The sequence below is a fragment of the Engraulis encrasicolus genome, chromosome 18, assembly GCF_034702125.1.
Source record: "Engraulis encrasicolus isolate BLACKSEA-1 chromosome 18, IST_EnEncr_1.0, whole genome shotgun sequence".
NCBI lineage: Eukaryota > Metazoa > Chordata > Actinopteri > Clupeiformes > Engraulidae > Engraulis > Engraulis encrasicolus.
Window position 1 is genome coordinate 2,011,218 of NC_085874.1, and position 15,878 is coordinate 2,027,095.

At 40.7% G+C, this 15,878-nt stretch overlaps 1 protein-coding gene across 2 annotated transcripts in view; it reads left to right on the forward strand.

The window, feature by feature from the left end:
* LOC134468865 (sorting nexin-14-like) overlaps positions 1–15,471 on the forward strand; it is a 35,777-nt gene extending 20,306 nt beyond the window's left edge. For both annotated transcript variants that reach the window (XM_063222775.1, XM_063222776.1), the window contains 10 exons: positions 71–171; positions 644–755; positions 1,429–1,469; positions 2,101–2,217; positions 4,587–4,710; positions 5,499–5,663; positions 8,500–8,595; positions 10,214–10,305; positions 14,401–14,457; positions 15,295–15,471. In XM_063222775.1, the coding sequence (XP_063078845.1) occupies positions 71–171; positions 644–755; positions 1,429–1,469; positions 2,101–2,217; positions 4,587–4,710; positions 5,499–5,663; positions 8,500–8,595; positions 10,214–10,305; positions 14,401–14,457; positions 15,295–15,333 (944 nt within the window). In that variant the 3' untranslated portion in view covers positions 15,334–15,471. The remainder of the gene's footprint in view (positions 1–70; positions 172–643; positions 756–1,428; positions 1,470–2,100; positions 2,218–4,586; positions 4,711–5,498; positions 5,664–8,499; positions 8,596–10,213; positions 10,306–14,400; positions 14,458–15,294) is intronic.
* The last annotated feature ends 407 nt before the right edge of the window (positions 15,472–15,878 follow it).

The window sequence follows — 15,878 nt, forward strand, 5'->3', positions numbered from 1 at the left end:
GACAACGTACATAAAGACTGTTTTTCTAAGGGTTAAAAAGTTATGTAATTTATTTTCTTTTGTATTGTAGGTACCTTTGCAGATACACAGCTCCCATCGAAAAGGATTATCGGACCAAAGAATTTTGAGTTTTTATCTTCAAAGAGAGGAGAATTTGAAGACTATCTTCAGGTACATATATGAAGAACAAAGCACAAGTAGTTGCCGAGGTTCATATCTGTGTATTTAACCAGATATGAATTTTATGGATTTTCCCCCCCCCCAAATTCCATTTTTTTCAAAGCACACTCACATGTATGTTAAGGACATGCAGTCCCCTCCCAAAGTATTGGAACAAAAAAGCAAATGCTTTTTTCAGACTTTCCGGTTCAAGTACAATAGATGAGGAATGGACAAGTTTGAAATGCCAAAAACACATACAAAACACGGTTGCCAATACTTTTGGAAGCAAGTGTAATAGTTGCACTGCAAAATTCTACAGCTCATACTGTACATAGCTAAGCACTACGAATAGAGCGTTACATGTTGTTGAAAATACATGAAATTCTTGCTTGGAAATAAGAAAAATAATTTGCTGAATCATTTTCATGATAATTTAATCAGCTGACGCATCTGCTTTTTGTGTTGTTGATGTTGTTTCCAGAAACTTCTGCAGCACCCGGAGCTAAGCAACAGCCAGCTGCTGGCTGACTTCCTGTCCCCGTACAGCGTGGAGTCGCAGTTTCTCGATAAGATGCTTCCTGATGTCAATCTTGGTATGATACGAGCCCCAGCCCCATGTTGCAACGTTGTGCTCTTACATGCTTTGGCTCACTTAGAGAAGTTGCTTTAACCCAGTAAGACACGGCCCTGTTATAAATTCACTGTTATTAAAATCGCAACGTTATATCAAGTTGTGATGTATTGCTAAAGGTTCTGTGCACCGTCAAAGTGGTGTAGTCACAGAGATTCGGTGCATATATTTACTCCCAATGAATCTAGTACTTTGGTAATAAAGATTTTTTCAGTGACTTTTGCAGCGTTCCACTGGTTGAACAGTGTGTGTTAAGGGACCACTGCATACTCTATTGCCTGCACAAATTACAGTCCGAGAAGCTGTGCAGTGACAGTTGTACTGTGACGTTAACACACGATATGGTTACTTTTGAGAAACTTTGAAGTTCCACAACATCACCCTGGTGAAGAGAGCTTAGACCAATAGGTTGCACGTTGGATTGTCACATGTGTTGCATCAGCTCTCACTGCTATTGTTCTTTTTGGGTTACGTTGTGGAAACTGTTGTTATGCAAGTAAGATATTGCATATGCTTCCTTCCTATCCCAAATTGCATCGCTTCTATTAACATTACGTTAAAGGGAAAACCACTGTCATAGGCTGAGTGTAATGTAACATATAACTATGTTTTGTGTTTTTCTTTTTTTTCTTCAGGAAAAATATTCAAGTCTGTCCCAGGAAAACTAATGAAAGAGGTAGGTTACTTCTTGCAAGGTTTAAGGAAGTAGATACTCACACACACTCACAATGTTGTGTGCGGGAGCTCTGTGGAGTCTTAACTGGATAAACACACTAAGCTGCTGTTGGCGGCACATGTATGCAAGTGCCATTAAAAACCCAGGTGAACAACACAGCTGCAGAAATTGGACACAAAAATCCTGGAACATATTTTTTAAATATGTTTTTATATATTTTGTATAAATATTAAAAATATTTGATCAAACTAGTTTGTTCAGATGAACAGAAAAATTACTGCTGCAGAAAACTCACTGCTGCATTGATACATGCAGTACTTAGGAATTTGGAAGCAAATGCGTTTATTAAGAATACCAATGCCATTTCTTCTATGCCATTTCTTCATTTCATTTAAGTGCATTAGACTTCAAAATGCTTTGTCGAAACGTTTGCCTAATGCACTAAAAATAAAGAAGAAATAACTAAAATAGACATCCGTGTGGCACCAGATTTTTTCCCCTTTTATTCATGTCTGGTCCTACACTGGTTGCACCGGATTGTCTTTAGAAACGTTGAGTACGTGTTTTCCTTTGTAATACCAATGCCATGCTGTGTCTTTTTTCACATATTTTTGTACCTGACCCACCACAGAAAGGTCAGAATTTGGAGCCGTTCATCCAGTCCTTTTTCAACTCCTGTGAGTCTCCAAAGCCCAAGCCCAGCAAGCCGGAGCTCACCATCGTCAGCCCCACAGCAGAAAACAAGAAGGTATGTCATACTCCCTTACCCTTACCCATGCACACACACACACACACACACACACACACACACACACACACACACACACACACACACACACACACACACACACACACACACACAGAGAGACACAGACACACACACACACACACACACACACACACACAGTACTGAGATTCCCTAATCCATTGGTTCCCAAACTGGGGGTTGGGACCCCTTATAGGGTCGCGGAGGTACTTAAAAGGACACTGTGCAGGAAATGGTCAAAAAAGGTACTGCAACTATGCTGCTCACTGCAACTGGGCTGGCAATTGCCAAATTTGATCTTTACATGAAAGTTTTCTAAGTAATAAATATATTTTCTAGTATGGTCCAAGTAGAGTCATTTTTTGCAGCTAAAAATGGCTATTTTTGGAAATTCAAAATGGCGGACCATGGAGAAGATCCCCCTTTTCATGTATGAAAAGTGCAATTTTCCCAGTCATGTAATGAATATTTAAAATTTGATGGTGGTGGTAAGTACTCATGAAAAAGGTAACATTAGTGAATGGGCAGCATGGATTCTGGAAATAAACAACTAAAAATCTCATACAGTGTCCCTTTAAGGGGGGTCGCAGACAGAAAGGACTGTTTGCATAAAACCTTGAATATATGCTTGTATGACCTTTCCATACATTGTAAGTAACACTATTCACTTCAGTGGGATATATATGTATTCTATTTACCTTTCCTGCAATTTACAATAAAGTTTAACAAAAGTATGTTTCTGCATTTGGAAAATGGGAGTTGAGATCAAAGGGGAAGGTTGGGAACCACAGCCCTAATTCAGTCTCTGCCAGCCACACCATGTGGGCGAGACTTTACTCATTTGTGGCCAAGGCTGAGGTTAAGACAAGGGGTGAGACGTTGGCGCCAAGTCCCTTTGCTCTGTCAGAGAAGAGGTATGAGCTCTTTAGCTCAGCTGGCTGCATACTGTAATTGTGACTTTCATGTGGCACTTGGTGCCGTTGTTTTCAAGCCTTGGTCCTTTTCTTGATCTCCCACGCATAGTAATTATATACCATAGTACAATTGTATACCATAGTAATTATATACCATAGCCAAGACCTGGCCCAGCAGCCCACTCTTGTTCTGTTAGTGTCTGTGCCTATACCACTGTAACATTTAAGCTATTCAAGGTCACACACACCAGCTGTTTAGTTAGCTTACTACACAATCTTGTAATGACAACTATCAACCTACCGCAGTAGTTGGTTGGCTACCTGACAACGATTGAAACCATTTTGGAAGTGCTTTTAAGAAATCTACACACTGGCCTCGGTTACATGGGACATTTAATTCAGAAATAACTCCATTTCATTCCGAATAAAACTTAATTTCGATTGCGGAAGTGTTTACATGATGTTTTCATAGCAGAATTAAGTTTGAATTAAAAATTAAAAGAGGAATAAACCACCAACTTTAACTCGGAATTAAAGTGGGTAGTTTATTCCTCTTTTAATTCTGAATAAACTCATTCCTCTGGCATGTAACCTGTAATTTCACTTAAACAACAATTCCGGTCGTTCCACGCATGTGTGTTGAGCACGCGATGACGCAAGACCCAGGTTAAAAATTGGTGAGGGCTTGCCATCTACCAGAAGGAAGGAAGGGAGGGAAGGGAAGGGAGGGGTGATTAAAAACAGCAGGCTCATGGCCAGGTCAGGGGCATCGTAACCTATAGATTAGAACAGGGGTTTTCAAAGTGGGGGCCGGAGACCCCTGGGTGGGCCGCGAGGGGATGTCACGGGGCGCGCGGCAGGTTGGCAGGAAAAGTATAGCAACATAAAATGAATAATTTAATGAATTGAATAACTAAAGTAAACCAAAAGAAGTTAAACAATCCCAGTGGGGCACTGCCTCACACACCTACACTACTATAGGCCTATGGGAGCTTATATGTCTATGTGCTGGCTGCTATTTGAGCATTATATGAAAAGGGTAGACTGATGAAAGATATACGGCACCATGGCTTGTGTTATCATTTTCTCCTTTAAAATGTTTATATAGGTATTATGCTTTGCGTAGTACTTGAATCGCTTTAGGAATGCACCAACTTGTTGAAACAATTGTGATAAATAGTATGGCACAGCTCATATCAGGGAGGGCTGGAATCTACCGGTATATGGGGGGCCTTGTCATGGTTAAGTTTGGGAAGCTAATAGATTAGAATAACATTATAACTTTAACAGCCTCTACTCTCAATAGCCAATTAACAACAGGATGAGGTGTGTCGCCTGGCTGCCACCTGCAATACCACTGAAGTGCAGCTGGGATTTCCACCCCATGCTGCAATGCAATTAAATACAAATAATCTTTTATTATTCTTATTATTTTAGCTCTTCAATGGTTTGTTCAAAAACAACGCCAACCTCTCGGAAAGTGCAGAGAAGAAGCACAATCAGAATTACTTCATGGAAGTGATGCCTTTGGAAGGAGTATACGACTACATGATGTTTATGGGTAAGATACATTCTCTGTTATGTCCTTTTGTAGTGATGTTGCATTAAACCTACTGAGTAAAAAATGTGGAGTACTCCTTTCATTTATGGCACACTCTGAAGAAGTTTTATTACATGAAATAGTATCAAATTCCTGTTGTCTGTGTTAATAATTGGCAGGCACCACTGGGTCCCTAAAGCCTTCTTTCCTTTATCTAGTACCAGCTCCACTTAATTCTGTTCAACTCACTTGTGTTCTTGTTGTTGTTGTTGTTGTTGTTCATGTTGATGTTGATGTTGTTGATGATGATGATGATGATGATGGTGGAATAGAATAGAATAGAATAGAATAGAATAGCAAGTACAACGAACTTGAGCATTCCTTGTTAATTGAAGCAATAAATAATTACAATTGAAAAAAGGTTGGGAAAGCCCTTACAAAATCTCACTTACTCAGGACAGGACAATTATGTAAGGCACAACTAACTCTTTGCAGATCCACTGAAGTTGTGCAGCAGAGTAGTGTGTCAGGAAGTAGGAACAGGGCCTCTCAATGACTTTTCCATAAACGAACTCAGTCCTCTCCACCACTTATGCTACATAAACTCTCACTCTCTCTCTGTCTCTCTCTCTTTCACTCTCTCTCTCTCTCTCTCTCTCTCTCTCTCACACACATACACATTCTCTCTCTCTCTCTCTCTCTCTCTCTCTCTCTCTCTCTCTCTCTCTCTCTCTCTCTCTCTCTCTCGCTCTCTCTCTCTCTCTCTCTCGCCCCCTGCTCTCTTCCCCCTTGGCCTCCCGTGTCTGCAGGCCGTCTGGTGTTCCGCATACCGGACTGGCTCCACCATGCGCTGTGCGGTGGCCGTATCCTGCTGAAGCGGACCCTGGAGGCCTACATGGACCACTACCTGCAGTCCAAACTGGACCAGCAGCTACAGGAGCACCGCATGGTGTCCCTCGTCACACTACTTCGAGGTGTGTGTGTGTGTGTCTGAGTGTGTGCATGTGTGTGCATGTGTGTGCTTGTGCACATGTGTGTGTTTGTGTCTGTGTGTTTTCTGTGTGTGTGTGTGTGTGTGTGTGTGTGTGTGTGTGTGTGTGTGTGTGTGTGTGTGTGTGTGTGTGTGTGTGTGTGTGTGTGTGTGTGTGTGTGTGTGTGTGTGTGTGTGTCTATGCCTGTCTAGCTGTGGTGTGGGGTGTGTCTGCGTGTGTTCAGTTCCTCTGTCTGCTTTCACCTCATGTTGCACCACAGCTTCAATTTATAGGTCTGTTATTTCGTTGAGCAGCCAGAAAGTGTGTGTGTGCGTGCGCATGCGTGCGTGCCAGAAAAAGCTCAGTAACTCAGATTCTATTTGATTTACAGTATTTCTTCCATGTAGAAAGCTAGACACTCATTTTGCTTTAGCACCTCATATTCTGAGGTCAGACGCAGACCATCATGATAAGGAAAAAACAATATAGAATCTGTGGCTAGTGGAATACCTGAATGGCTAGTGACATGACAAGACCACTATTCACAGTGGCCGGTGGGATAAAAAGTTAATGTCAAGCCCTGGTGCGTGCGTGCGTGTTATTTATATATTATGGAATGGTTGGCTTAAGGCAATTAGCGAAGTATTTGAACTTCCACCATATTTTTTTATTGTTTATTTCTGTATTTGTGTTGCTAGACTGTGTGGGTGTGTTGTCTGCAACTATTCCCCTCGAGTTAGCTCAAAGTAATTGGATCAGAGTTGTAAACCAGAAGTCCCTCAAAAAGTTCCCTCTTTGGGGCGAATGCAAGCACAGTTTGGGGGCTCGGCGAAATTAAGGACTCGATAGTGGACTAAGTGAAAAATGGTGTACTCAAAGATACCCCATGTCTACGCCTGGCCTTTTCAATGATCCCAACTCCTTCAGGGCTTGTGTATAACTATGGAAGGGACTTGAATTTCATCGACATCACCTTTTCATCTTGTGAGCAGGAACTGGAAAGACAAGTGCAAATCAGCCAGAGGGAAAAGGGCTTTTCAAGGCTTACTAAAATGGGTTTGTTGAGGGGAGTGTGAAGTATACTACAATCAGGCAGAACTGACAGGGAGTTACCCAGCAAGGTCGACATCAACACAAGTTGTTTTGCTATTGTGGTTGCATGTGGTTACTTGCTGTTATGGAAACCTTCATGGTGATTCCATTCTGACGTTCACTGAGTCAGAGTGACCAGCGAGCTACGTGCTCTCTACATCATTTGGCAGTCTTAAAATAGAAGAATGGCAGTACAGTACGAGGACAAATATCCTATTCCTAAATTAACTTTGATGTATGTGGTTGTGTATAGTCATCCAGTGTATTGAAAATGTTTTATATACAGTTGTGCTAAAATAATAGCAGTGTTTTTACAAAGGTGAGTAAATGTCAAAATTCTTCAAGTAGATTGTACTTTCATGAGCAAAAATGTGCGGGACACTGCAGATTCACTGCACATTTTATTTCATAGCAAGAAAATTGGGAAAAGTAATACACAACTGTGTATTAATATCTGAAACATACAAACCCTTCTCTTTAGTTTGCTTTCTGCATATGAAAACAAAAAAATAATAATTTATTGACCATTGTCAAGAGAGGGAGGGATAAGTAACACCTTGGCAAATGATGCCTCAAAAGCTACAAACCCCAAATGTCTGCATATTAAAACCTTTGTTTCTTTTTTTTTAATGAAGTGAATGTTATATACAATAAAACTGTCAAATACACTAGACGCAGAGATGTACAACTCCGTAAACCCGCATTCCCAGCATGCCCTGCGTGAGTATTGTTATCAAGCAGCATCCGGGAATATGAAACATGAACAGGCAACAAAGCAGACATAACAGTGAACTCTTCTAAAATACTGCATATCATTTGGATATGTTCACTTCTTTAATACGCAAGTGAAGAATTATTACATACAGTGGCAGGGAAAAGTCACTACACCCTTTGAAATGTCTTACATTTCTGTCGAAATAGGTAATAAAATATGGTGTGATCTGAAAATGAGTAGCCTACATACAGGGGGAGGAAAAGTTAGGACACCCTTTTAGAAATGTTTACATTTCAGTGTAAATTGTTCTTTCCTAATCGCCCATTTGACAAATCGACTGGAACATTGCTGTTGTACATAGAGAAGTTGTTTTTATCATCCTTGGCATGGTTGACATAAGATTTGCAACACAGTTGCAAGGCACATGGCCTCTTGCATATCAGGAAGGCAATCATAGGACACAGACAACATACAGAGAATGCTCCCACACATGCCAGCCATTATCTCCATTTCGTTGAATTGTCCTAAGGCCTTAAATTGACTGCATTTGTATTCAGTAGTAGTGAAGATCCCAAATTGCTTAACATGAAATGCCACCCACACAACCAGTGGTAGACAAACTTGTTTAGGCTTGTGAGCGGGAAAAGACATGTTATGTATGATTTCTATATGTGTTATACACACATGGATTTCACTTATTTGCTTACCTACCTGTTGAGTCGTTATTATAATCCGCTAGTTCATTGAAATGGTGGGAACAGTATTGTGACTTCAAGTCAGGACTGTGCATTCCTTAATCCATGACATTGTGGCTCTTGCTAATCGCTATTACTCAAAAAGATGACATGTTTTGTCAGCAAGCATGGCAAATTTCCTCAGAGAGATAGCCCTAAGAACACAGTGGAGTAGTTTATCATGTTTGGTTACAAAAGTGCTTTCCTATTGGTTTTGATTTGGATTTTTTTTAGAGTTTGTTGGTCCATTGTTTTCTGCACATTTTACATGTAGCATCTTGTTTCTTTTTCTCAACAGATTCAGTGTTCTGTGAAACTGTGGAAGTGCGCTCTATGGAGGACAAGCAGAAGAGGGCCAAGCAGGCGTTCGAGGAGATGATGAACTACATCCCAGGTCAGTGTCTGCATGCAGCGGACAAACAGGGACTTCCTGCTTTCCGTCATGCTCTTCCAGCAGACTTGTGGGGGGAGAGAGACCGGGAAGGGTCGGCAAAGGACCCGGGCAGGAATCGAACCCGGGTCGGTGTGTAGCAGACGAGTGCCGTGCCATTCGCGCCACAGTAGGGTCGCCACAGCAAATTCTGTTGCTGAACGCGAAAATGCTCTGCTGAGCCCTGACCAAAACCAGACAATAGCAGAAATAAAATATCAATATGGCATAAAATCCACAAGAATCAGAAGGATTTCACCAAAAAATATAGTCACAAGGACCAGGGCATTCAGATGTGGCCCCTGGTGGCAACAGGGGTGAGGGAAAAAACTCCCTTTTCACTTGATTTATTTGGGGGGGGGCTCAGTATAGTCTGAGGAAACTCATGTAGTCAGGAAGAAACCTCAGGCAGAGACCAATGGCCATCTAAGGGTTTAACTTTATTGTCAAATAGTTCCACATGCAGCAGCCATGGCTGTGATGCAAATTGGATAGAATTATACTCTGGTATCTCGTGGTTTGCTACTTACCGCACAAGTGTTAACGATAACAAAAATCATGACGCAACATTGCGTCACAGAACATTCAAGGCTATTTTTCACAAGTTTAAGGTCAAACTTCACGGGATTCACGACCACATGAAGGAGGCATAAGATCTGGGTCTGTGAGTCTTTGCATGGCATCACAGAGGGTCTGTTTGCTCTCTTCCATTAAGTGTGGAACTTGGTCAGTGTATCTCTCGTATGGAGCACAAACTCACTCAGTTACTGTCAGTGAGTAGTTGCAGTCTGAGCAGAAGTATATGTGTTCCCATGTTAGTTGTTAATGTCAATGTTTGTGACGTTTTTGAGCACAATGTTGCCATTTTGTATCCCTGTCCTCTAGACATATCTGTTGTTGATACTTTGGACAGAGACATCAGTTGCTCTGTACTAACTAAATTTAGGACTGAATGAATGTGTTACCTTGTAGACTGGCAGATGTTGACATTATGCACATTCCTGCAATAGCATGCAATTTTCCAGACTATGTGGGATTGGAATTCTTTCAGCATCGGTGTACTGTAGTAAGGGCAGAAGTGAACAAAGAACATAACGGCAACTTTTTATGACTAGTTTGTGGCTTGCATAGTGCACAACCCACAGTGCACACCATTCGTCCACAACTTAGTGCTATGAATAGTTGTTTCTACGTTTCAATATAATTTCACTAGCAATTTTCACTTTCATTTGCACGGGTTACAGTAGATCTACAGACTAGATCAGTTATGGTAAATACAATTACACAGTTATTGCCCATTTTAGGGTTAACATTTACTGTTATGGCTCTTCATTTCCAAATAATCAGCATGTAATGTGTGTTGAGACCTCACTACACATACACGTACCTAACATACCAGTGCCAACCCTAACAATATGTTACAGTTTAAGCAGTATATGACTGTTATAAAAGTGTGCTAAACTGGGCTATGCTGTATAACTTCTCCTCGGCCTAACCCATTCCTGATATGTTTCCTGACATGCAGCCTAAGCAGACTGTGAGACAGAATGTTGTGACCATTGTGCTCCTCTGTGTTCTTCAGATGCGGTGGTCAAGTGTATTGGAGAGGAGGCGCGCTACGAGGGCGTGCGTCTCCTGTTCGAGATGCTGCAGCAGCCCCTTCTGAACAAACAGGTGAGGGCATGCAGTAGACTACAATACTCTACAATGGTGTTTTTCTACTGTTTCATAGAGTGTGTGTGTGTGTGTGTGTGTGTGTGTGTGTGTGGGTGTGTGTGTGGGTGTGTGTGGGTGTGTGTGTGTGGGTGGGGTAGGGGTGGGTGGCGGTGAATGCATTTTGAAGACTGTCAAAGTACTCTCACTAAATGCAGTGGAGTATGCTTGCTCATGTCGGTAAACGTGCATAACGGTTGCTGTGTGTGGTAAAAAGGAATTCATTTCGAGTTGTGACTCCTCTGGCATTCTGAGAATAACAGTCAGGTTTAGATATATTGTTGATACGCTCATACATGCCGTGCAGATTCTCCCAGGGCTGTTTGTAATGTAGAAAAGTCAAGTAATTCATTTGTAACCAGGGCAAAACAAGAGCAGCCTTCTTGGGGGGGGGGGGTATACCCACTAATTGTACACAATTTTGCTTGGGTACTTTCGGTAGCCTGCTGCCCGGTGTTTCAGCTCTCTGTTGATACACACACCGTACCCACTGAGTGGAAAAGATCTATAATAATTCCTGTTCCTAAAAAACCCTGCCCAAGAGAAAACAATGATTTTAGACCAGTAGCACTAACTTCAGTAATAATGAGGTGTAATGTTGGGTAAATTAAGACCACAAGTCTCCTTGATCCCTACCAATTCGCATACAAAGATAGGAGAAGTACTGGGGATGCTTTATGCACGACATCCCACCTTATTCTGAAGCACTTGGAAAACAGCAAGGCCTATGCCAGATTGCTTTTTATGGATTTTAGTTCAGCTTTTAATACCATTATACCAACTTTTTTGTTAGACACATTAAAACAAATGGAGGTGAACCCAGCAATGATTAAATGGTATTAGGCCTTCCTTACTAGGAGAACACAGCAAGTAAGGCTTAACTCCACACTATCAGACTCTTTGACTATCAATATTGGAGTCCCACAAGGCTGTGTGAGTTCCCCGTTATTGTTTACTTTGTATACTAAAGAATGTAGAAATTACGATCAAAATAATTTTATAATTAAGTTCTCAGACGACACAGCAATTCTGAGTCTTTTAATGCTGGACTCTGATATCTCTGGCTATCAGGCAGAAATAGACAGGGTGGTGAGGTGGTGTGAGTCTAATAAACTGGTCTTAAATGCGACTAAAACAAAAGAAATAATCTTTGACCAAAGATCCCTAGGAAATCATTTTTATTTGACTCTGACCTAAAATGAGACCAGCAGGTTGAGTTTTTATGTTCAAGGATCAGTCAGCGTCTTCATTTTTTGAGAAGGCTGAGAGTGTTTGGGATCGACAAAAAGACATAATGATGGCTTTTTACAGAGCATCAATTGAATCCATTATTAGATATGGCATCACAGTATGGTTTGGGAACTTGTCTGTTAAATTGAAGGCCCAACTACAAACACTCATAAAAAGAGCAGGGATAATTATGGGCCTGCCCCCTCCCACATCACTTCAGGTTTTATTTGATGAAGCAGTGATGGGGCAGGGACAGACAATCGCAGAGGACCAGGAACATATCTTGCATGGTGAATATGAACTGTTACCATCAGGCAGAAGATATAGGATACCAAATTGTAAGACAAATACCGTAGGTTTAAATTTTCAGTGGTTCCTTGGTCTATTAGATTGGGGGGGAGTCCGGGGGGGTCCAGTCCTGCATGTTTAGTGTTTATGTTTGTCGAATGTGTTGATATGTGTTCTTTGTGTAAACGCTTAGGCTCTCTGTGCCCATACCACATTTCTCTCTAGAAGAGACAATAAAGGCTCATCCTATCCCATCCTATCCTATCCTACAGTTTTTCTCCATTGGTTTGGCTCATTTCTTGAAACTGAGATGACATTACTATAACTATTGGGTCATTTGGCCAAACATTCTTGCACGTCTGCACAACAGTTCAGATAACTAGCAAAATGGCATATATCTCCCAAAACAGCTCATTCTGGCTTCAATACTAAACCTCCTCCCACATAAAATAGTCAGTACCATAAAAACGGCATAGATCCTTCTCAATTGCTTTGGCTCATTTGCATTCATTTAGTCCCTCTGTCAAAATGAACTGGATGGTTCAGCATAACTACATGGATCCTCATCACATGCTCATATCCCTCCAGAAATAGTTTACCTGTGTGTCCTTTCCAACATTAATCACCAGTACCCCCCAAATACACTGTCCCTTTGGCATTGTGTAAGCACTGCAAGTCACAATGATTAGATATTTTGTCACTATGGGACTACATTCAGCTACAGCTACATTCAACAGATTTCGACTATATATAAAAATGAAAAAGTGAGTGAAACCATTGAAGTTTGACAGTACACACAATTTACAGTAACTTTCTTTACTATAAATTCACACATATAAAGTAATGCCCATATATTACAGGTTTCGAATTGGTGTGCCTTATTTCTCAAAACAGAGATACCATTCTCAAAATAACACGGACAAATCCCAAAACAAGTAGCATTTTTTTAAACAGAATGTTGTTTGAAGAAATGTAAAATTGGTCAAATAACAGAGAAAACTGTAGTACACACGTTTCTAAAAATATTTTCTACAAACTAGTTAAGTTACAATATCACCTGATCTGTTGGTTACTGTCATGCATTTACTTTTTAATGAAATTCTTAAAATATTATGTCCTTGAATGTTTTGACATTGGTATGGACTATTTCGCATAAAATGACTTACACAATGAAATCATGCTGACATGTTTTGGAGAGGGCAACCATTAGACTGAGAATTGTCTAACCCGTTTAGATAAGCGAGATCAATCTATTTGAAAAATGTACTAAATGTATGCTCAATGTGTTAACTAGGATACTTGTACATAGCCATTTGCAAAGATGTACTTAACATTTTAGACAGGTACAAAGCATTTGAGATTTGATGAAAGCAATGAGAAATGCCATTCTGTTGTGGAGAATTGCAAGTTGGTTTGGGGATTTTTCCATGATGTTTTGAGAATGTCATCTCTGTTTCAAGAAATGAGCCAAACCAATGGAGAAAAACTGTAAAGGAGCCGCCACCCTTTTTTAAAGTCAGTGAGAGATTGAGTATCCCCCCGCCCCCACCCCACCCCCCAACAAAAAACAAAACAAAAAAAACATGTTGGACAGATTTATCTGTATTTTACATGTACCACTTATAGCACTATTTATTTTGGAAAAAGGTGATGACCCCTGGTCTAATGTGCACCTGCCTTAAGAAACCCTCCTCTCAAGATGTACTTTTAGTGATGGTTTTGGTAGTGCACATATTCTGAATGAGCCATTTTAATTTAGATTTAAGTGCTTGAAGGGGTTGAAGTTGAAGTTGTCCCTACCAAAGCCCAAACCAAACCTATGCCCTTGGAACCACGTCTCTCCACCAAGTGCCCAGCAATATTCAATAAAACGCAATAAAAGACCCTTTTTGAAAAGTAGCATTTGAACAATATTTCAATTAGCAAACAAGTTATTTGTAAAATGTGCAATAATACACATACATTGCAAATATGTTTAATGCAACATCTGTTGAGCTTACAACAGAAAATTAAGGTTAATATAACTTAAGGTGGTGCAAAGATAAGGATTCCCAAATTGTCTTTTCAAAACTCCCCATGGTTGTTCAAATGGGGGCAGATCAGGTGTCACTCATCTGAATTACTCTAACCTCTTCAGAAAATCAGTAGTGGCTAAAGGTATGTGTTTAGGGTCATTGCCATGTTGAAAAAGAACGCACTAATAAATTGCATGGAATGATGGTGGCATTCATAGAGCAATGAGTCTATGTATTCATGATGCAATCAATGAAAACAAGTCACATGTTGTACTCTCTGGAATATTTTTCAGTGAAATTCTTGATTGAATCCATGAAAGTTTTGTGGACCAGATTCATTCACACACGGTTTGTCGCTCAAATCACGAAATCCTTCCTCTTGCTTTAAGACTAACACGCAGCTCTTTCCTCTTTATTTGTGTAGATGATGTATTGCTTTCCTACAGGGAAGTGTCACGTTTGCTCCCTCTCATATCTCACTTCCCCTCTCCCTCCTGTCTGTGCTGTCTCTGGTCTTTTTCAGATGACCTACGTCCTGCTGGATCTGGCGGTGCAAGAGCTCTTCCCCGAACTCCAAAAGGTAAACCACCTCCTCCCAAACAGACGCAGACATTCAATACAGCTCAGCCACAAAACTGCCATGGCTGTCACAGCTGCTGATAGCAGAGATACAGTATTTTAGGATTTATAGTCAATATTGGACTTGAGCATCTTGAGGGGCGTGTTGTGTCTTGTTTTGTACGAGAAGTCTTGCTATGCTGCAAAGGGTGAGGTTCCATCAACCCTCCCCCAAAACAAACAGCCAGGCAGACATTGACATCAGTGGCCCTTGCAGCTTAGCAAGAGACATTGTACCTACCATGTATAGTCACTTGTGCATTTTGAGTCTTGTTTCGTACTACGTCCTATCCACCATCTTCCCTAACAGACAGATAGACACTCACAGCTCATGCCATGAGTGACATCTTTGTGTGATCTGGTTATGAAAAAGTACTTTGTTACATGGCTGATTGCAGTCTTGTTCCTTTTTACAAGACTGATTACACAAATCTTGATTTAGACAAAACCTGAAGATAAAGTGTTGCAAGCAGATGCTTTGAGACGCTAGATTAACAACCGTATAGGGGTCTGCCGGTTCAAACACAACTCTTCTGATCTGGCTTTCAGAGCAAAAAGCACACACAGCTATTCAGCTGAAAACTAAACATATGTTCACCATATGAGAGGCATGCGTTAGCTCACAAGAATGCCCTTATTCCCTGTATCTACTAATGCTGCTATGATTATGTCCTCGTTTGTTAGTTGCTTTAGTTTATAAAGCGACCTGCCAAATGCAATGTAATGTAATAATGTAATGACCATATGAGTGGTAGGGCATCAACACGACTCATCATAACAGGCATCGTCTCCCCCACAGACCCAGAAGGATAACCTGAATGTCAGTCCAAAGCTCTGAAGGCTTTCAGCGGAGGTCATGCACCACACCACACCAGAACCCCACGGAGGAAGGCTTTCCTGACGATGCAAGCTTCAAAGCATTCCAGTGTACAAAAGATATATTGATATGAATAATAAAGAGAATATATTTATTAGATTTTGGTGTGCTGTTGTCATTAATGTGTTTTAATTAAAAAAATTTTTTTTACATCAATCAGGAGTAAAGAATCCCATTTAGGGATTATTAACCCTTATCAGGTTTACCAATTGGATTTGAAAGACAAATACCTGGGATAGTAATTTTACTCACACATGTATTTTTTTAAGTGGAAAAATAAGACAAACCAGCTATACTGTCTTCAGTACTCTGCAGAATGTGTTTTTTCAAAATCCCAAAATTTTAAGCATTGCAAAACAGGCAACTCCAGTGGTATTTCATTGTAATGATGGGTGGGAGTTGCACATTTTGGAATGCTTCAAAATGTGGAGGGTTTGAAAATGACAAGAATGTACTGTGAAGGGGATGTCGGTGCAGTTTTGAGTTGAAATGTAGCCTGTATACGG